The sequence below is a fragment of the Motacilla alba genome, chromosome 19 (assembly GCF_015832195.1).
Source record: "Motacilla alba alba isolate MOTALB_02 chromosome 19, Motacilla_alba_V1.0_pri, whole genome shotgun sequence".
Lineage (NCBI taxonomy): Eukaryota > Metazoa > Chordata > Aves > Passeriformes > Motacillidae > Motacilla > Motacilla alba.
Genome location: NC_052034.1, coordinates 10,557,921 through 10,578,360, shown reverse-complemented (window position 1 = coordinate 10,578,360; position 20,440 = coordinate 10,557,921). Strand labels below are relative to the sequence as shown.

At 57.2% G+C, this 20,440-nt stretch overlaps 3 protein-coding genes across 8 annotated transcripts in view; all 3 read right to left on the bottom strand.

The window, feature by feature from the left end:
• The window catches only part of MTMR4 (myotubularin related protein 4), a 56,509-nt gene extending 48,324 nt beyond the window's left edge, over positions 1-8,185 (bottom strand). The window contains exon 1 of one of the 3 annotated variants that reach the window (XM_038157873.1): positions 8,102-8,185. The gene's annotated coding sequence lies outside the window, so the exon portion shown is untranslated. Of the gene's footprint in view, positions 1-433; positions 2,924-7,985 lie in introns of those variants that run through there. The other 2 variants (XM_038157874.1, XM_038157875.1) reach the window with 2 other exon arrangements.
• Positions 8,186-12,620: 4,435 nt separating this feature from the next.
• On the bottom strand, positions 12,621-16,253 carry ABHD11 (abhydrolase domain containing 11). 4 transcript variants are annotated; one of them, XM_038158372.1, is made up of 6 exons: positions 15,492-16,253; positions 14,556-14,691; positions 14,284-14,461; positions 13,701-13,871; positions 13,422-13,603; positions 12,621-13,140 (listed from the first exon to the last, which is right to left on the bottom strand). In XM_038158372.1, exons 1-6 carry the CDS (start codon positions 16,105-16,107, stop codon positions 13,002-13,004), a joined length of 1,422 nt encoding a protein of 473 aa, XP_038014300.1. In that variant the 5' UTR covers positions 16,108-16,253; the 3' UTR covers positions 12,621-13,001. The 4 variants fall into 4 exon arrangements, with proteins under 4 accessions (XP_038014300.1, XP_038014301.1, XP_038014303.1 ...); XM_038158373.1 differs by having other exon boundaries at positions 15,894-16,253; XM_038158375.1 differs by having other exon boundaries at positions 14,284-14,457; positions 15,894-16,207.
• A 91-nt stretch (positions 16,254-16,344) lies between these two features.
• On the bottom strand, positions 16,345-17,464 carry CLDN3 (claudin 3). Its single transcript, XM_038158376.1, has one exon. It carries the CDS (start codon positions 17,356-17,358, stop codon positions 16,714-16,716), a length of 645 nt encoding a protein of 214 aa, XP_038014304.1. The 5' UTR covers positions 17,359-17,464; the 3' UTR covers positions 16,345-16,713.
• Between the last annotated feature and the right edge of the window lie 2,976 nt (positions 17,465-20,440).

The window sequence follows — 20,440 nt, the reverse complement described above, 5'->3', positions numbered from 1 at the left end:
AGCTCAAGGAAGTGCAAAGGACAGCAGGGAGGATTATGAGTCGTTCGCTGGCACATCCCAGGCCCTGGCATCCACTTCCCATGGATCTGCATCCAGTCTGTGCTGGCTGCCTGCCGGTAACGTGGCATTCCCTCTGGCAGCTGCCTGCAATATGTCTCCAGGCTGCCCTATAACAAACACAGTACCTTGGATGCTGGGAGCTACCGGCTCCCTGAGGAACACTCAGTGGCATGAATCAGCCAGAGGCACCAGAAAGGACTTGACCAATTCTTCAGACCAAAGCAGGCCCGTTCATTCAGTTCTTCTAATCATGTATTGTCTCAAAGTCTTGCACAGGTTTCTCTACAGCCCCTGCTCCTCCCTACATCCATCAAATCTCAGCCTGAAGCAGCTCTACTAATTACCCCTCCCTGCACCAAGACTGATCCCTCACCTTCAGCAAGCAGCAAAGCTCCTCTCCAACACAGTTCTTCGTGCTCCCAGCCAGTTGTGGGAGACAAGCAAAGGATCTGCTCTTCCAGGGCAATAATCGCCAGTATCACCGCATCACACAGAAACAGCCAGCATCCCTGTGGAAAGTTGATGGCAAAGATGAACTGTGCCCAGGTCACCCCTTTGAAAGACGCTGCCCCAAACACCCCCCCGTTGTTCTCAACGGGCACGGTGAACACCCACTCCAAGCATCCCAAGTGCCAGGAGGAGCAGAAGTGGAGCTGCCACAAAGCAAAGCTGCTGCAGCAACAGCTTTGCTGAAGGGACCGTTGACACGGCCCTGAGGGATGGTGCAATCCAGCAAAGACGCATGGAACGCCAAAGACGCAGGGACTCTCTCTTGGGTCCCCTCGGGGATTTCTGCACCACCCTCCAGTGCCTGGGAGTCTCCCACAGCCCCTTCCCTCACCACAGCAGTTCTAAAGAAAAGATCCTCTATTCTTGCCATTATGTGCCCTTTAGGATGTACCACAAGTTCAACACCCCCTAGAAAATAGGGACTTCACAGCACAAACAAGCAGTTCTCCTTGGAAGTCAAGGGACTCTCTTCCCGTAGGCAGCTATAGCCAAACACGAACACTCAGGGCACAGCGATAACAAACATTCAGAGGCCAATGCAATTTCACCCGAGTTAAGAGGCAGCAAGGCCCTGAGCAGGGCAGCAGTGAGGGAGCTGGAGTGCAAACAGGAAGGATATGGTTATCCTGGGTATGATAAAACTCCCTCAACGTAGTAACAAAATTACTTTATAAAGGCACTGTACCCTGTGAGCTGTAGCATCAACCAAGGCTGACAGTGTCAGAGCTGGCATCAGTACCAAAATTCTCAATCAGCTGCTTACCAATCAGCTCAGCTAGGCTACAACTTCTTTGGGAAGAGCTACTGCTGACCTCAGCTCTTGTCCCTCTCCCTGCACATGGTGTTATTCCCTCTTTCTGCAGAAGGGAAAGGGGCAACAGGCAGGGCCCCTGGCACTTAGTGGAAACCAAGTCTAGAGATGTTTTCTTGCTATAAGCAAGATGAGAATTCTCATTGCCCAGACTCCCTCTCACTGTACCCACTTCCCCTGGCTGGGTTTGCACACACTTCCATGGCCTCAAGATATCACCTGTTTGTCAGAGGAGGTGTGTAGACACAGGGACCTTCTCTTCCTAGAGAAGTTACCTCTTGTGAAGGGGTGGACATGAAAAGCACAAGCTAGGACTTCCTGACAACAAAATATTAAGCACAGGCACTTTCCAGGAGCAGCAGATCTTCCCTCCACAGGAGGCAGGTGATGAAGAGCCCAGTGCAGGTGAGACAGATACTTGCAGAGGACTGAGAAGGACCAGGCACATTGTTTAGGAGCACAAAGGATCCAAACACACAGAAGGAAAAGCTGATACCCGAGAAAGAGTAGCCAGAGTTAATCCCTCTGCAGGGCTCCCAGCCATCCCATAGTCCAATGGGACTGGAGGGAAATGGCTGCCCTGGAGCACACAGACAGACACTCGTCATGCCAGAAGCCAGCAGCAGTTCCCCAAGTCACAAGGGCCACAGCTTTTAAAAAATAAAACAGCACTGAACCATAGCATCAGAGGAAATAAATCCCACATAGAGAGAACATAAGTCTCGGGCTGTAAGAAACCCTGAAGCAGCACTGGAGAGGGAATGTATGGCTGAAAAGGGTCCAGACCTACCCAAGGGCACAGGAAAGTTGACAAGAGGACACAAACCATGAACTGTACTTCAGCACAGCCAGAGGAAAGTTTAACACCCCAGGTCACTGGGAATGTACCACAGACACAGCATCCTCAGTGGTACATAAAGCAGCTTGAAAAACAAGTCTCTAGTGTTTCCAGAGGAGCTCACTAACTCCCACTTTGCTGTGTTTCTTCCACCAAACCCCCAAATACTTCACAGCTGTTCTTCTCTCATCCCAACACACACTCTGTCCTGGCACATACAGGCTGCTCCATCCCACATCCAACTTCAGCCTCCCCAGGCCTCGTGCCTGAAGAGACTCATTTCTGCTGTGTCCAGATGCCATGGGCTTGATCCAAAGTTTTCAGCAAGAACAGAACATTTTAGCCTTTGGGAAGTTGAGTCTGCCATTTGGGAAGAAGGGCAGAAGTGCCTCTGGCACGGGACAGCAGCAGGCCTGACCTGAGGGAGGCAGGAAGGGGGTGCTGTCTGGCTGGAAAGCAGAAGTGAGTATAAGCCCAAATGATGCTGACTGGGGTGAGAAGCAACAACTTCAGGGCTCCTCACATCCTCCTAAAACTCCTCCTGAGCACACGAGGCACTCACAGGGTGATGAAGATGCCAGGTGGTGCTGGCAGCCAAGCTGAGCTGCAGGAAGCACAGGCATGACACAGGCTCCAGGCCGGCAGCCAGCCATGCTCTCCCAGGGTACCCTCAGTGAGACATTCTCCAAACTGGGTGTAGGTGCCTCATAAACGAGATACTAAACAGGACAATGGCGGCTCTTGTTCCCATTAAAACAGTGAAACAGATCCCACCTAGCTCTGTCACACTGGTGTCCCTGAGTTGCTATGTGCCAGTCATGCTCCTGCAATAAGGAGACTTCTGCTGAGTCCTTTGGAGGATTTAAAAAAAAATATTGCAAATCCAGGCAGCACAGTTGAAACAACAGAGACAACTGAATAGATTCATGCTGGATTGCCACAAGGCACTCATCCATTCGGGGGAAGTTGTCTACTTCAACAAGTTTCTAGAATAAAACAAACCAACAAAACCCTCTGAAGTTTCCAGAAGGAACAATGCAAACTGCAACCCTCGCTCGCTCAGAGCGATCCCCAGCTTCAGCAGGGACCATCAGGAAAAGGCTGGCAGAGCCTAAGCAATTGAACTGACTGTAGAGTAGAAATGCTTTGAGGGTCCTTACCATAAAGCTGTCACTCACAGGCAGTGCCATGTCCAAGCACGTTCTGAGAACAATTCCACAATTTCATTTTGCAGTGAAGAACTGGTCAGGTTGGAAAAGGAACAAGGACTCCACTTCCCAGCCAGTGCTGTTCTAACAGCATGAAATGGCAGAAAGTTGAGCTCCAGAGAATACCCTGCTGCAATTCTGGGCTTAAGTTCAGCTACAAGACTTTGCCCCCGAGCAGATAAGTTGTGAGCCATGTCTACCTCTGTCCCTGCTACAGGTACAGGCTCCTCTGAAGCAGGGAGGAGCTGACAGTGGTCAGCAGCCTCAGCAAGAGTCACCAGATTTGGCTCTTGCTCCATCTCAGACAGAGGTACCCAATGTCGCCTGTACTTTGTTATCAGAACATTCCCACCTATCTTATTTCTAGCAAACCCCATTCCCAAGGCTTGGGAAAACCATAATCCCAACTGCCATCCTTCCTGTCAATGCTGTGCCTATCTCTGTAGTAGGATCAAACCCACACCCCTGCAAGAGACAGCGTAGTGTTTCTGTCCCCCAGGAAAATAAATGTTGGCAAAAGCAGAACTCTGTCATGCGTGGCCAGGCCAGCCAACCATCCTGGGTGCGCCTGAGATCAGCTGTATCACACGCTCTGCTGAGCAAACACTCCACCTAGAATTGAAGCAATAGGCTCCACGACGGAAGGCAGATCAGGAGGGCTCTCTATCAGAGACTAAAGGGAATAAAGCGCCTAAAAAGCTCGCAACACAAAAGGAAACCTCTGAGGCCAGAAACTTGATAAATGTTGAAACAGAATATACTGACACATAACTCTCCTCTCTTGGGATGGGCCCTGGGGCAGGCTTCTCCCTCTTGAAGAAATTTGAGGGCATCTCTTAACTGAGAAAGAGCAATACAGACAAAGTAATGAGTAACAACAAAGGCCTTACCACTGTTAAGAGTGGGAACTGTCAGATTAGTTCTGCTGGTGCTCTGTCCCACTAAAGTCACCTCTCTCTGGAAAGGCCCAGACTGCTCCCAGACCCACCACACACAGATCACTGCACAACGACATTGCAAAACGCACCCCATGAAAACTATCCTCACCCCACTGGGAAAGGGCTCCTCCAACACCGAGGCAAACCCAGGTATGTCAAGAGGCTGCACAACAAACCTCAGCGCATGTGTCAGAATCTCTCAGCAGCCCAGGACTGACTAAGCTAGAGAGAAAGAAAAGAAAGCTGGAAGGAAATAGGTAAGGAGGAATGTGGGCAACTCAAAGAGGACTCCAAGAGCTCAGGCTTTGATACAAGCGTGCCCCAGTACCAGCACAGGCTTCCTGGCAGGAACACAGGCTCATTTCAAACACGATTCAGCCACTGAACACGTCTCAGATTCATTTCAGCTCACATTCCCAGAAAAGAGTCAGTTTCCCGGTGCTGCTTCAGCACATCCAGCAGCACAGTGCACTGCTGCTGCTGGAGCCTCCCAGTCAATCCCTCCTCTGAGGCTCTGGCTGCAAAGCCAAAGCACCTTGCACCAGGGCAGTTTCCTTCCAGGCAGAAATTCACCATCTCAAGGGAAAACATCCCCCTTTCCTTGGACCCGACTCTGGGCGCAACGTGTGGGTGCAGTTGTACTCATTGCTTTGGACAGGACAGGGACCAAATCATCCTGGAAAGTAGGCCTGAGCAGGCATTTGCTATTTATAAGCTAATCATCTGATCCCTCCGGAGGGAAATCCTATCCTTTGGGGCTGTTGGGAGTGCGTGGAACTGCGGGAACGTCAGGGAGGAATAGGAGGAAAGCGATTACATCGGCCCAGCGTGAGCTCCAAGTGACCAGACAAAATTCCTCCCTGCTCCATCACAGCCCCAGCATCCTCCTGAAGAACAGGCAGTGATTAATCTGTTATGCTAATTTGCTAAGAGAAAAGTAATTTTTTTAATAGCTCTCATCTCCGTTCATCATTATCTAAAAAAGGCTCTGATCTAGTTCTGCAAAGAGCTACAAGTCTCACAGTAAGAGACCACTAGAAATCCAAAAACACACGGGAAACTGCCTGGCTGGAGCTGCCACAGAAGGGGAAAGGTATGAGCTTTCATAAGTCTTTGAAAATTATTAATTCCCTGAGGGAGCGTGTCCTGGAAAGCTGAGTATGATGTGCAAGTTTGCAACACTGATTTCTTTCCTTCTGTTCACATTTCTCTCTCATAAAAATAACCTGGGTTAGATGACACTGCTGAGTTTTCCTGTGAAACAATGCTCAGTCATTTCCACCACCACTGCACACACTCAACGCAACCACACACACCCCAAAACAATCTCAGTTCTCTCCACCCTCCTTTTTCCTCACCTACCAAAGTATTACTGAGAACAACCCTCTTCCTCCACTGACAGCAGCCTTTGAAACAAACCGGAGACAGCGAAGAGGGATGGAAATAGCTCTGTCTCAAACAGCACAGTCTAAAACCACATCCCTTGGAGGAGAAGGCCCAATTCCCAGAGCAATCCTCACCAACAGGGCAGACTAGAGTCATCCAGGCCTGGCACCTGCATCCAGGTGAGCAGAGCTCAGTGAGACAGGGCACCAGGACAAGGAAAGGCTGCTCACATCATCCTTGTGCTCCCCAGCACTGGCACAAGGGAGACTTTGAGAAGCCCCATGTAAACAAAAAACAAAAGCAAAAAACAAAAGCAGGCCAGTGGGTATTTGGCAGATCGAGATCACAATAAAAGCCGGCACAGCAGCATTCTCTCAAGTGTCTGTGGCAAGATCTGCCCCTAAAGCTTCCCTTGATTTGAGTTTTGGGTTTGGTTTTTTTCCTTTTAGCTTATTACAACCAAATCTGATGGGTAAATGACACTATTGTTGAGACAGATGGGCTGGATGGACCCTGCCACAAAACCCATATCAGTGACACCTCTGAGGAAATGTCCCAGTCAAGACTCTCTCAAAAAAATTAAATAGCTGTCACAGCCAGATAAACAGATTCTTGAGAATGCAGCAAAGGGGAACTCAGATGTTCCTAGAAATTTATAAGTGAAACTTTTACATTTATTTCCCAGTTTACTTAGATGTCCATCTTCCAGCAAACTCCCTTAAAGACACCACAGCCACCTCACAGACCCCCAAGAAGAGCAGACCCCAAACTCCTGGGGCTGTGATCCTAGCTGCTTTTAGTAAAAAAAAAGAAAAACATGGAGCCTCCATGTAAAAGTTGGCAGCCAATACAAAGTCATCACTGACTTAGGGAAGTTTGTTCTCATGCTTGCATCTCTATCACCTAAAGATTTACATTTTGGGTTCCATGTACACATACCCTGACCAGCCAGACTGAATTCCTAGCCTCTGTTCTCCACAAAGAGATGCTGACTGGCGAGATCTTCTCTCAAGTTCTTGCTGGAGAAAGCAGATGGAGTTCTCTCAGCACCACATAGCAGCTTTTTTCACCTTTATTCCCACTTCATACATGTCCAAACTCTGCCCAGCTTTCCACCAGCTTCGAACCACACACAAACACCAAACCTGGGCACAGCAGCTTTTGCACCAATGTGGGAGCTGAGTTAACACTCCCTCTCCTCCTCCTCAGTGAGGTACCAAAGACCACCTCCAGCCTAGCTCCCTGCGTTCAATACATTCATGAATCCCGGCAAAAATTCCTGCTTCCCAGGACAGATCCCACTTCTCCCTCCCTTGTTTCTCTGTTCCCATTTCAGACTTTTCCTGAAGTTTGCTTTCTCTGGTAGAACATATATGGTCTCCCCAAAGTCCAGTGCCAAACTAACCAAGCCACCGTGTCAGATTCTCATTTCCCATTTTTTACTCAGCACTCTGAGTTGCTCATGCAGTTTCTCAGCTTTTACCTGCCAGCTTCCTTCAAGTCATTGCCAAATTCACCATCAGGATCCTTATGAGACAGTTAAAAAACATAACATGCCCAATAATGTTCTAGGAAACCCCATTTTATCATGGATTATTTGAGTTCATTCCACTTCAGTTAATTCAGCAGGAAACCCCAAAGGCATATCAGCTGCTTTAGGGAAGCCAATGTTTACAACACAGTTAGCTGAGGGGGTTCTACATAAATGTCAAACCTGTATCACCATCTCCACACCAAACTTCAGCCAGCTGCAGTTCCAAATCAGCACAGAACCAGCTCCTACCCAACACGGAGGGGAGGCACCCGCTCCAAACACAGCCGTGTGTGGCCTCCCGGAGGGCACCGAGCAAACCCCACCGCATGAGAAAAAGAACCAGCTCCGTGCCGCTACTCCGGATCTTTGTGGCACAAGAATCTCTCACTCGCCAGGCACTTCCAGGCAGGATCTGCACGGCCCCAACGCGGGTGGACAAGAGAGGCAGGCGAGCCGCGCCCGCAGCCTCGGCCCGGGGAAGGGCTCAGGCCCCGCGGCAGGGCCAGAGCGAGCGTGGCCAGCCCCAGCGGGAGCTCCGCGGCCCGTTCCGCGGTCGGACTGCGACCCCGCCTCGGCCCGCCGGCGACACCAAGGAACCTCCGGCGCAGCCCGGCCTGCAGGGCCGCCGCCGCAGCCGCCTCAGCGCTGTCACCGGGAGGAGCCGCCCCTCACGGACAGGCCCCGGGGAGGCCGCGCTCACCTGGCGGCGGGGAGAAGGAGCAGGGCCGCGGCGGGCGGCGGCCCGAGGAGCGGCGCAGGGTGCCAGGGCGGCGGAGAGGAGCGGGGGCGGAGAGTCCCGGGCAGCCCCGGCCTCACCTGTCCCGGCGGGTCCCGCCCGGCTCCGGCCGCGCCGCTCCCGCCTCTGCCGCGTGCAGCTCCCGCCCGGCCTCCCCCGCCGGCCCGCGCGCTCCGGCCAATCAGCGCCCGGCACCGCCGGCGCCACTGACCAATCAACGGAGAGAACGCGTCCCCGCCCAGCGCCACCGGCAGCCAGGCCACACCCACACACCCTCCCGCCAGGCCTATCCCGTGACACGAGAAGGGGCGGTGCCCGCCGCCCCACGGCCAATGAGAAATCACAGCGCGTCCCGCCGCAGCCAATCGGCGGCCGCACGGCGCCGCTCCTCAGAAAGGGCGGGCGGGCGGCGGGAACGGGGGTGGCTGGGCCGTCTCGTCACGTGACCACCCGCTGACAGGACCCCCCCCCCCCCCCCCCCCCCCCCCAACGGCCGGGCCCGGGGGCGCCCCGGGGCGTGAGGGACCTCGGCCCAGGCAGCGCCCAGGGGAGCGACCCCGGGGCATCGGTGGGGCGGGACCGCCTCCGGTGCCTCGGCCGGGGCAGGATAGCGCGGGGTCGCTGCCTCCGGGCCAGGCCTTGCGTTCCACGGAAGCCCGCTGAATGGTCAAGAGATCGTGAGGCCTCCCCGCTCCATCGCCCCGCTCAGCCTCGGGCAGCTGCTGCTTCTCTCTGCCTGGATGTGCCTCCCCCGGGGGTGGATGGCCACTACCCCTCACCTCGTCCCTGCGTTTCCTGATCCGTGGCGTTACTTCTGCCGTTCGCATCCTCAGCCTGCCTGCGGACCAGCCCCGCTAATGTCGTTAGCGGCAATCTCAGGCTTTCTCACAGCCTAGGTTTTACATTCCAGGATCCTGCGGGCTGCATCACAGAGTAGTTGAAACTGGAAGGGCCCTGTGGAGATCACCCAGTCCAACCCACCTGCCACGGCAGGGTCACCCAGAGCAGGTGACAGGAACGCGTCTGGGTGCGTTTTGAATGTGTCCAGAGAGGGAGACTCCAAGGCCTTTCTGTGAAGCTGTTTCAGTGCTCCCAGCTGCCAGCACAAGGTGCTGTGGCCGGAGGCAGTGTCTCTCTGCAGCCTCTGGAAAGGATGAGCTGAGCCCAGCCCTAGACAGGTCTGGAGGGTTTGGGGGTGTGGACAAAGGGATGTTGGTCCTCAACAGAGGACAACCATCCCTGCCTGGTGCCAGCTGTGAGTGGAGCTGTCCCGGGCCTGCCTCTGAGAGGTGCAGAGGTACCTCTTCCTCTTTGTCCAACAGATGTTGAATCTTTGCAAATGCATTGCTTTGGGCGATTTCCCCGGGAAAAATGTGTGGGAAAAGAGGGAGGTGAGTGATGTCAGGAAAAGCCTCTGGGCTGGAAAATGAAGGAGGGAGCAGCACCCTGGGTTGGCAATAGGGCAGGGGGAGCACATAGAGAGGTATTAGGGAGGAGGCAGCACCTGGAGGGAGCTGGGTGGTGGGGCAGCTGGAGCTATGGTGTGGGGTAGATGGTGCCATCCTGGAGAGGAGCTACTCCAGAATGTGCAGAAAGAGTTTGTGGAGCATGTGAGCAACCCACTGATCTCTGGGATGCTGGACAACCTGCTGACCCAAGGGATTCTGAGCCTCGGTCAGGTGGAAGAGATTCAGGACCAATGCAAGATGCACGTGGATAAGGCTTGGCTCCTCAAACACTGTGGTCCAGAAAGGGCACTAAGGCCAGCCAGATCTTCGGTGACAGCCTCAGGATGGTGAAGCAGCTGGGTCTGAGCTGACTCAGGTGAGAGATAAAGGACTGTGGTCTGCTCCTGGCCAGAGCGTCCAGTGGGATGCTGGAGCTGCTCTGGGGAGTCTCTGAAGCTCAAAGGCAAGGGGCAGTTGGGTATCACTGCCCTGAGACTCCCTCGCCACCCTGTGATGATGGAGCTCTTGGGGGTGGCTGTCCCCCCTGGGCCTGAACAGGGGCCCCCGAGGGGCCCTGCCCTGCAACAGCCCCTCTTGCTGCCGGCACTTCCCAGTGTAACTGAGGGGCTTTCTGCTTGCAGGGCCCTCTGCTGTGCCACTGGCCTTTCCTGACACTGAGGTACCCCTTAGCCCCTGTTGGCATCCAGGGCCAGCACTGGATCCAGCAGTGCTCCCTGAGTGAGTACTGGGACATCAGGGACAGAAGGAGCCCACATGCTGTGGGCAGAGTAGATGAGAGGAGGGCTGGGGCATAGCCCCGCCACCCTGATGGAGCAGGCATGAGCTGAGGGGAGCCAGGGGTCTGCCGACCAAGGAGCAGGGCAGGAGATCACAGAATAAGTTAGATTGGAAAAGACCTTTGAGGCCATTGAGTCCAGCCTTTACTGCAGGGAACCCCACTACCAGGGTACACGGCTGTTGAAGACACCGGCAGATCCCTCTAGCAGCACCAGGGCCAGAGCTTTGTGACCGCCTTCCCTGGCGCCTCCCTGGAGGCGGGGCTCCCACCCCCACCCCTCTCCGGCTCTGCCTGCACTCCTTCTCCTGCCAATTTTATCTCCCCCGCTATCCACTGCGGTGGAAATTGATTTCTCCTGCCGGGTCTCAGATGGCTCCAGGCCATGCTAGCATGGCTACTGGGAGAACGGGAGAGCAGAGGCTTGAAGAAAATATTCACATCACTTGTGTCTTCCCTAGGATGCCCTGTCCTTTTCCCATGCTGTTGGTCAGATGGGCCAATAGAATGATCTTGGAGAAGGTGCCCCAGTCTCCCGGCCTGGCACCCAGCATTAATCACTGTTGCAGTGAGGGACACCAGTGAAGTCACACTTGACATCTTCTGTCACCCCAGATCCCATGTCCTGCAGGTCATCAACAGGCTGTATTTCTACCCAATGCCTGATAGAGCAGTTTCGAAGCCATGCCTGCAACAGCCACATAGAGGTCTTCCTAAAGGTGGGGTTTGTGGTTAAGTGGAGTTGTGCCAAGGATCAGATGTCCTGCTCAGAGCAGAGCTCAGGCCAGGCCAGGTCTTTTCTTGGCAGGCTCCTTGGAAGCAGGCTGTCAAAAAGGGGTCTGGTTTTGCCTGGGGAGTCAGCTGGATCTCTGGAGGCATCAGCACCCTGACACTTGACAGGCATAGAGCCCAGTGAGTTGGTGCAGCCCATGGCATCCCTCATGCCATGCCACCAACACATGCCTGGATGTGCCCCTGGGATATCTCTTGAATTCCCTGCACCCCTTCCATGCAGGAACAGAGTTGCTCTCATTTCTCCCTGCTGTCTCTCTCACCCCAGGTCCAACAATGCTTCCCTATGTTCCCTCAGCAGATGCCATCGCAAGAATGGACTACAATGTTGCTCTCTCTACCTCTAGAAAGCTCCACCTCTCCTCAGGCCACTGATCTCCTGCCATGGTGAGACTCTTCACCTTGCCCCTTGTATCTGCCTTTAGTCTGTGCCCCAAACCTGGTACCTGGCCAGCAGGAAGGAGTGGGGAGAAATCCCCCACAGATCCTGGGCTCCAGAGTTTATGGCTTAGTCCAAAGGTCTTGAGTGCTGATAGCTGGTGCCAGACTCCACCCCCAGCTGGCTCAAGGAACCCATTTCAGTAGCTTGTGACTCGGGAGCTTATTGGTCTGACATTCTTCACAGGACAAAAGTAATACACAGAGAGCAAAATTGTTTGAATTTGAGGGTGATATAGCAGAAAACTCAAGGCCAATGCAGCCCAGCTCTGGAGAGGAGAGAGGAGAGAGGAGAGAGGAGAGGAGAGGAGAGGAGAGGAGAGGAGAGGAGAGGAGAGGAGAGGAGAGGAGAGGAGAGGAGAGGAGAGGAGAGGAGAGGAGAGGAGAGGAGAGGAGAGAGGGACAAGAACAGCTCTGCAGAAACACAGCAAATCTCCAAAGCAGTCCCTGGTGCCTGCTCTGCTAGGCAACTACAGCCAGACCTGGAATAAAACATCCTCAGTCTACTGCCCTCCCTCCCTTTTGGGGCCTCCAAACAACCCCAAATTAAGCAGACTCATCCCAGGGAGCAGCAGACACCTGGCTCTGGAGCAGCAAAAGCAGAGACGGTTACTGTGTCTCTCTCTACGCACACACAGTGTGTCCCCAGTTGTGACAGAGATGATATGTCACCCCCATAGTCACTTCTGCCTGTCCTCGGCTTTACCAGTTGTCTAATTAAGGGATTTTTGCCGCAGACACCCTGCTCCTCTGCCTCCAGCCCATGGTGGGTAGGTGTTATGCTGCCTCAGGAGGATGCAGAGCAGGTGGGAGGGGAGAAATTGTCGGGAGCTCAGGGATGAAGCAACACCTGCCTTTAGGTAAACCTGCTCCTTGCTCAGGAGGCAGATTCCCTCACTCCCCAATCCTTACACTGCCCTAGGCATAGAGCAAGGATGCAAATTTCCCCTGGAAGCCAAGAAAGATCCTCAAACCTGTGTCTCACGTGCCCTGCTCCCACAGCTTGTCACATTAGGGCCCAACCCAGCTGTCACCTCCCACCAGCAACCCTGCTGCCAACTGAGAACCCCCTCCTATGCCCCCCACACATGCCCTGCCCACCATGGCCACATCCAACCCCGGTTCTGCCTTGGCATGGATTCAGCTTTATTGCACATTCTGCAAAGTCACAGCCAGATCCATGGAAGGGTCTGGCAGCAGGAAAACAAGAGGGCTCTCCTGCCCCCTCCGTGTGCCTGACACCCCTGTGCAGGCAGGACAGTGTCCTGAGCCAGTGGCACCCCATATCCCTAAGAGGTGGCAGGAGATCTCAGCAGGATGCAGATGTCTCTTTGCTCTGGCTGCAGGAGAATCAGGATGGGAGAAGGTCTGGTCTTGCAGGCAGAATCAGACTGCAGTGAGGGCAGCGAGTCTCAGCTGAGCTCATCCTCACAGCCCGAGCCCTGCATCACTGTCCAGAGCTCCTCAGGACCCACATGGTCCCTGCAGAAACCCTGGTCCCCAGTGCTACAGCTGTGGCAGGAAATTGAGGACAGCAGTGATGAATTCTTCAAATTTATCCTGATGGACTATGTGGCCTGCACCTTTAATGTACTGGATCTCTGCCTTGGGGAAGAGACGTTGGATCTCTGGATAGTCTCTGGAGCTGCAGGACAAGGGAACATGCCATGATCAGAGGTCCCTCCTGTTGTCTTCCCTCACCCTCCCCAAGCACAGGATGATTCCAGATATGACTCCTTTCCTGCTGGGAAAGCCCAGGGGGCCCCCAGGTTCCCCCTCGCTCCAGTGTGTCGGTGTCACTGGCTGCTGGAGGAACAGCCCTTGCTCAGGACCATCCCCATCCTGGGGGCTCCTCCCACTCTTGGCAGCTGCAAAGAGCACAAAAGGTCAAACCACAGACCTGGAACCGCTTCTTTCCAGTCTCACCTGATATAGGGCGAGTCGGACCCTCCCAAGAACAGTGCAGGACCAGGATATGGCTTTTGGAAGACAGGGAAGTTCATGATATCTGCCAGGTGCTGGGAAATAGCCTCCAGGTTCACCCGCCACACGTAGCAGCCCTCCACCTCCACCAGGTTGGTGAGGAGGAACTGTCTCAGCTGTGGGAGCTGCCGTGGAAAGGGGATCATGCGCTTTTCAGTAAGAGCAACAAAACAGGATGTCCTGGCACCCTCCATCCTTCCCATCTCCTACAGGATTTCCTACCTTGACCACAGGCTGCAGCTGGTCATCTGCCAGCTGGCGTGCTGCCGAGCGGGACAGCCCCGCCGGGACCTTCACCTCCTTCATGGCCGAGATGTAGGTAGAGAATTCGGACACGGGAGCGGTTGAGCCAGGACCAATGTCTACGGAGATGAGGCGCTCCACCAGGTCTGGCTGGAGACACAAGCAGGGTAGATCAGATGCCAGGAACTTCCAAGATCTCCCCAATGGGAGTGGGCACAGGGCTCCACTCCCAGTCAGATTCTCTGGAGGCTCTTTGCTCCCTCCTGTCTCAGTAGAGACCTCCATGTGCCCTTCCCAGAGTGGTTGTCCTCAGGACACATCTCCAAGCTCCTTCACAATCGGTGCTGGAGGGACAGGGCAGAGCATGGGCTGGTGGACATAGATTTGCTCCTGCTCCTGTAGCCTGGCTTACACCACCCACCCTGATACAGACAAGTCCCTGCGGAGCTGGGGGCAAAGCTGGCCCTGGTCAACAGTCTCAGAAGGTGCTATCCCCTTCCTACAGCCCATCCTGGAAACTTCCTGAGCCTGCAACCCCACTCCCACCCCTGTGCCTGCTGACCCGCTGCAAGGCCAGCGTCATGGCTGTCTTGCCCCCCATGCTGTGTCCCACGAGGATGCACTTGGTGATGCCCAGGCGGCTCAGGAGGTGCTGCACGTCCAGGCTCATTGCTTCATACGTCATCACGGGGCTGTGGGGGCTGCTGCCGTGGTTCCGGGCATCCACTGTCAGCACCTGCCTGGGCAGGAGCAGCGTGTCACCCCAGGCACTGCCCAACATGACCACGGAACCCTCCCTGTGTGCTACGCCTCGCCCCACGCCCCGGATCTCACCTTGCCGCTACCACGGCGCACGAGTGCCTTGGCCACCGTCTGGAAGTTACTGTGGCTACCAAAGAGCCCGTGGAGCAGGACGAGGGGTGGCTGATCCCTGCGACCCTCCACCTCCACGTGGGCCAGGGGCACTGCACTGCAGGGAGACAGGAATGGGGTACAGCCAGAGGTACAGGGGGGAAGTGAGCCTTGCCCCTCTGCCCAGCCCTGGTGAGGCACATTTGGAGTGTTGTGTCCAGTCCTGGGCTCCTCAGGAAAAGGGAGACACAGAGCTCCTGGAGTGTGGCCAGCTCAGGCTGGAGGATGAGGAGGGCCTGAGCATCTCTGTGCCCAGGAAAGGGCATAGCTGCAGCTGCTCAGGCTGGAGAGGAGCCCCAGCTGAGAGGGGCCCTCAGCCCTGGGTGTCCCTGTGTGCAGGGAGGGGCAGAGCAGGGCCCAGGCTCTGCTCCAGGCCCAGCAGTGGCACCAGAGCCACGGGCAGGGCCTGAGCCCAGCGAGTGCCCCTGCACAGGAGGCAGAACTTCTGCCCTGGGCAGTGCCCAGCCCTGAACAGGCTGCCCAGGGAGGGGCTGGAGTCTCTCTCAGCGGGGATCCTGCAGAGCCCTCTGCACACAATCCTGTGCCCTGGGCTCTGGGATGGCCCTGCCTGAGCAGGGAGGTGGCACCAGTGACCCTCTGGGCTCCCTTCCAGCCCGGCCCCCGGGGGACTCTGTGAGGCCGTGGCCAAGGCTGGGCCAAGGGCAGGCAGGGAAGGGGGCGTGGTCAAACCCGTCCACCACCCGCGCGGGATTCTCGGTGCAAGGGGCGTGGCTTGAGGGAGGCGTGGTCAGCTCACTGGTGAAGGCCACGCCCCTGCTCGCGGGTTCCCCCCCGGGGACCCTTCCCGGGACCGCTCCGGCCGCCCCCGCCCCGCCCCGCGCGCGGCCGGGCCCTTACGTGGCCACGGAGCGGGCGGCAGCGGCGGCGGGCTGCGGGAGGGAGCGCGGGAGGGGCGGGGGGCGGCGGCACGGGGCAGCCGGCGGAGCATCATGGCGGCGGCGGCGGCGGCGCGCGGGCCGTGACGCGACGTGCGCGGGTCGCCTGGCCCCGCCCCGCCGGCGGCGGGCGCCCCCCCGCGGCAGGACGGCGGCAGGGCGCGCACGGGGAGGGCCAGGGCGAGGCCGCTCCCGCCGCTGCTCCCGCGGGCCCCGGAGCGGGCAGCGGGGCAGGGGGGTTGGCGCCCGGGGGAAGTGAGCCGGGCGGGGCCGCTCCCTGCGGGCGGCGGGGGTTCCGCAGGGCCCTTCCGCCCGCTGTCGCCCGCAGGCACAGCGGGACCGGCCGGCTCAGCCCCACACTCACCGCCCCCGGCCTCGCTTTCCCCAGGACCGGCCCCGCGCTCCTGCGGCGGCTCTTGCCCCTTTGTCCCTGGCCGCTGGAGCGTGGCGGCGGGCGGGAGGGAGCGGCCGAGCAGGGCGGCCTCGCCCCAGCGCGGCTGCCGGGCGAGGGAAGCGCCTCGCGCCCCCCCCGGCGGCCCCAGACTTTGGACTGCGGGTAGGGAGTGTCCCTGCGGCATCCAGCGGCTCCTCCGCTGCTTGCCGCCCCGACCGTTCCCGGAGGGCTGCCCCTGGAATGCAGGGGGACAACGGGTCCCCACCCCGAGCAGAGACGCCCGGCGCGCTGCGCCTGAGCCCTCCGTCCCCTGCCCGGTGCCACTAGGGTGCCGCCGTAGCAGGGTGTGTAGGGCTGGACCGCCTTGTTCCCCCTTCCTGTGCCCCCCTCTTTCGTGCCGCACATCTCAAGGACACTGGCGTACCAAAACAGGACGTTTATTGACAAATGTAACCAGTACAGACCACGCGTAACAGGGACAGACGGTGCCGGGCCAGCAGCGATGGGGGGACACAGCAGGGGGGGATCCCGTCCTCATCCTGCCCCATCGGCATGGCAGGACCTCTCCGGGTGCCGCTTCTCCCGCCGACCCGAAACTGCCTCGTGTTTAACCGAAACTGTCTCTATTTACACAGCCCAGCCCTGACCCCGCGGCCGTCCCCGTCCCCTCCTTCGCGCCCCCACCCGCCCCGGCGCTGCCGCCCCCGGGCCCCACGGTGGGCAATGAAGGTCCCAGGGTTGGTGGGTGGGGTGGGGGATATCGAGGGGGGCCGGGGGACCCTGGGGGAGCTCAGACATAGTTCCTCTTGTCGTAGCTGGTGACGGCAGAGCGTGGGGCGGAGTAGGCCACCTTGCCTGTGGGGTACCTGTCGTCTTTGGGGGGGCAGGAGCAGCAGAGCAGGCCCCCCCCCAGCAGCAGGAGGGCGGAGGCTGCCCAGCCCACGTAGAGCGAGGTGCCCAGCTCCCGTTTCTGCGCTTCGATCACCAGCGGGTTGTAGAAATCCCGGATGATGGTGTTGGCCGACCAGCAGACAGGGATGAGGGTCATGACACCAGAGAGGAGGAAGATGACGCCGGAGACGATGGTGATCTTGGCTTTGGTGCTCTCGTCCTCCACGCAGCGGGTGCACTGGGCGCCCACAATGGCCACCATTAAGCCCAGGACGGCCAAGATGATGGCCACCACCAGCAGGGCACGGGCAGCTTGCAGGTCCTGAGGGAGCGCCAGCATGGAGTCGTAGACCTTGCACTGCATCTGCCCTGTGCTCTGCACCACGCAGTTCATCCACAGCCCTTCCCAGAGGATCTGGGCCGTCACGATGTTGTTGCCGATGAAGGCCGACACCTTCCACATGGGCAACGCGCAGCAGATGATGCTGCACAACCAACCCAGCACGGACAAGGCCACACCGCCGATCTCCAGCCCCATCGACATGGTGGACGGTTCAGTGACGCGCTCCAGGCGATGGCGGAGAAGAACCCACGGACCGAGACCGTCGCCACCACCCGCCGCCGCTCGCAGCCGGGGGATCGGCTTACACCTGTGCGCAGTGCTATTTATATGGGCTGGCCCCGGGGTGGGGTTTCAGTGCTGGCTGCTGGACGCTCCTCTCTGCTCCTCCGTCACCGTCACCTGTGTCCCACACCCTCCCCTTTGTTTGCAGAGATGGCGCTGGGTAACCAGAGAAGGGCGGGAGGAGGAGAAACGCCACCTGCCACAGCCATCGCCTGGTTTCGGCCGATGGGTATCGGGAAGCACTACCACCATGCTCATTCCCACCAAACCCCTTCTATGAACCTGGAAATCCCAAGGGTTCACCTTTCCCCCATGGAGGAAATGTGGCAGGTCAGGGTTTGTTGATTTCTGCAGTGTTGTCAGTGCTCACGTTTAACTGGGGTTCGGTGAGCGTTGGGCACCTTTGCATCACCGTGCAAAGTGCAACCCCTCCACCATGCCATGAGGTTTGTGTCACCATTCCAGGGAACCTGCAGGTGCTCCTGGCCCAGCAGGAACCCCTCCAGCCTGGCCCCTCCTGTTCCCACCCTGCTGGGCCAGGAACACAGTCAGAGATCCTCTGACTGACTGATAAATATCTTTACTCATCCTGCACAAGTCTTGTGACCTTGAAGGAAGCAGATAATGCACGTAACCACCCCAGCAGCATCACCCTGACAACCTGAGCGGGCACCCGGCAAAGGGAAAAATATCCCAAGGCATGAGCAATCCCTTCAGACCTGGCAGCAACAGCCCCATGGCTGTGGGGTGCATGTTTCCCCCCTGCCCCAGCCTTGCATGCTGGGGGTAGTGCCAGTGCTTCCAGTCCCCCTCCCCCAGGAATGTGGTTGCTGGACACAGGCTTGCTCCTACCTGTTCCCTGCCTGCTCCAAAAATCTCTTCTACAACTTATTAACTACTCAAGAGCGCGGTGGGATGCTGGCAGCTGGCGCCATGCAGCTGGGATGGGGGAGGAGCCCTGCAACTGCAACTGCCTGGCTGTACCCCACAGTACCCTGACATCCCACAGCCAGAGGAGTTGGAGTTGGGTGCCCCCAGAGTATCCCAACACCCCATAGCCAGAGGGGTTCTATTTGGGTGCCACACAGTGCTCTGATACCCAGTATCTGGTGGGTCACCTTCTACTGCCCTGCAGCACCCTGAACCCCCATAGCCAGTGAGGTCACCCCACAGCACCTTGATACCCAATATGTATCTGGGTCAGCTGTTGTCACCCCGTATCACCCCAGCACCCCATATCCACCCAGCTTGACCTCCAGCCCGCTGCAGTATCCCATGTCTGACTTCCACCACACTGTGACACCCCAACACCCCCATATCCAGCTTCTGCCAACCCACAGCATCCCAAAAAATATCCTGTACTTGGCTGGGTGAGCTTCTGCCACCCCACTGTCCTGTGATCACCCCCCCCCCCCCCAGGACACCAAAAATCCCCACAGCCAGCTGGGGGTACCCAGGGCTGACACAGCCCGTGCAAGCAGCCCCCAGGGTTCTGTGCCCTTGTTGCCGGGGGCACTGGGGATCCCGGCCCTCGGGGTGGGTGTCCACGGTCCAGTGCTGTCACAGGGCCAGGCCCACCAGGCTGCCAGCGGCGAGCAGAGGGGGAAGCTGGGCTGCTGAGGGCCCCCACATGTGCAGGCAGGGGAGTTCCCACAGCCCCGGAGTGCCGGAGTGCACAGGTGCACAGGTGAACACACACAGACACACAGACAGATACACAGGTACAGGCACACACACACGCACAGACACACAGACAGATACACAGGTACAGGCACACACACACGCACAGACACACAGACAGGTACAGGCACACACAGACACAGAGACACACACAGACACACACACACAAACACACAGACAGACACACACACAGACACACAGACAGGCACACACACACAGACACACAGACAGGCACACACAGACACACAGACAGGTACAGGCACACACACAAACACACACAGACACACAGACAGGCACACACACACACAGACACACAGACAGGTACAGGCACACACACAAACACACACAGACACACAGACAGGCACACACACACACAGACACACAGACAGGTACAGGCACACACACACAAACACACACACAGACACACAGGTACAGGCACACACACACACACAGACACACAGACAGGTACAGGCACACACACAAACACACACAGACACACAGACAGGCACACACACACACAGACAGGTACAGGCACACACACACAAACACACACACAGACACACAGACAGGTACAGGCACACACACACAAACACACACACCCCCTCTGCTGGCAGCAGTGCTCCAGCATGCAGCTGAACACAGAAACACATGGACATGTAGACACACGGACACACAGCAACAGACTTGGACACACAGACCACATGGAGACAGTCAGACACATGGACATATTGACTGACAGATACACACAGAGACTCACCGACAGATTCACAGACACACACAGACTGGTGGACGCATAGAAAGATTCAGACACACACACACACACAGACTCACAGATACAGAGACTGACACAGAAGCAGAGGTGAACAGGCAGTGGTACAGGTGCACACATACACACCCTCCCCCAGTGCACATGAGGCTGTGGGACTGTGGACAGGGGTTCGCCTGGCAGGGCTCTGGGCCAGGAGTGGACCCCAAACAGGGCTGTAGGTTGTGGGGATGCCCCAAGCAGGGCTTTGGGGCAGGGTTATACCCCAGACAGGGCTCTGGGGAAGGGGGTTGGCACCCCTGGCATGGCTGTGGGACACAGGAGTAGGGGCAGGGCTGTACTCCCCAGGCCTGTGGAACAATATGAATACTCAATAGCAGGGCATGGGGCAGGGGAGATAACCCACATAGGAGTGGGAGGTAGGAGAGAGGGATACCTCTGGATAGGGATATGGGACAGGGAAGATATTCTAGGTAGGGCTGTGGGTCAGGGGAAGAGTGGGATACTCAAGGCAGGTGAATGGGATAGGACCTACTGGGGCAGAGCTGGGGTGGG

Excerpts from the sequence above, each read along its gene's own strand:
- ABHD11 (XM_038158372.1), bottom strand. The coding sequence starts at position 16,107 with ATGCCGCAGGGACACTCCCTACCCGCAGTCCAAAGTCTGGGGCCGCCG. Across the intron at positions 14,462-14,555 it reads TGCGCCGTGGTAGCGGCAAG|GCAGGTGCTGACAGTGGATG; the intron begins GTGAGATCCGGG and ends GCTCCTGCCCAG. Across the intron at positions 13,872-14,283 it reads TGACGCTGGCCTTGCAGCGG|CCAGACCTGGTGGAGCGCCT; the intron begins GTCAGCAGGCAC and ends TTGTGTCTCCAG.
- CLDN3 (XM_038158376.1), bottom strand. The coding sequence starts at position 17,358 with ATGTCGATGGGGCTGGAGATCGGCGGTGTGGCCTTGTCCGTGCTGGGT.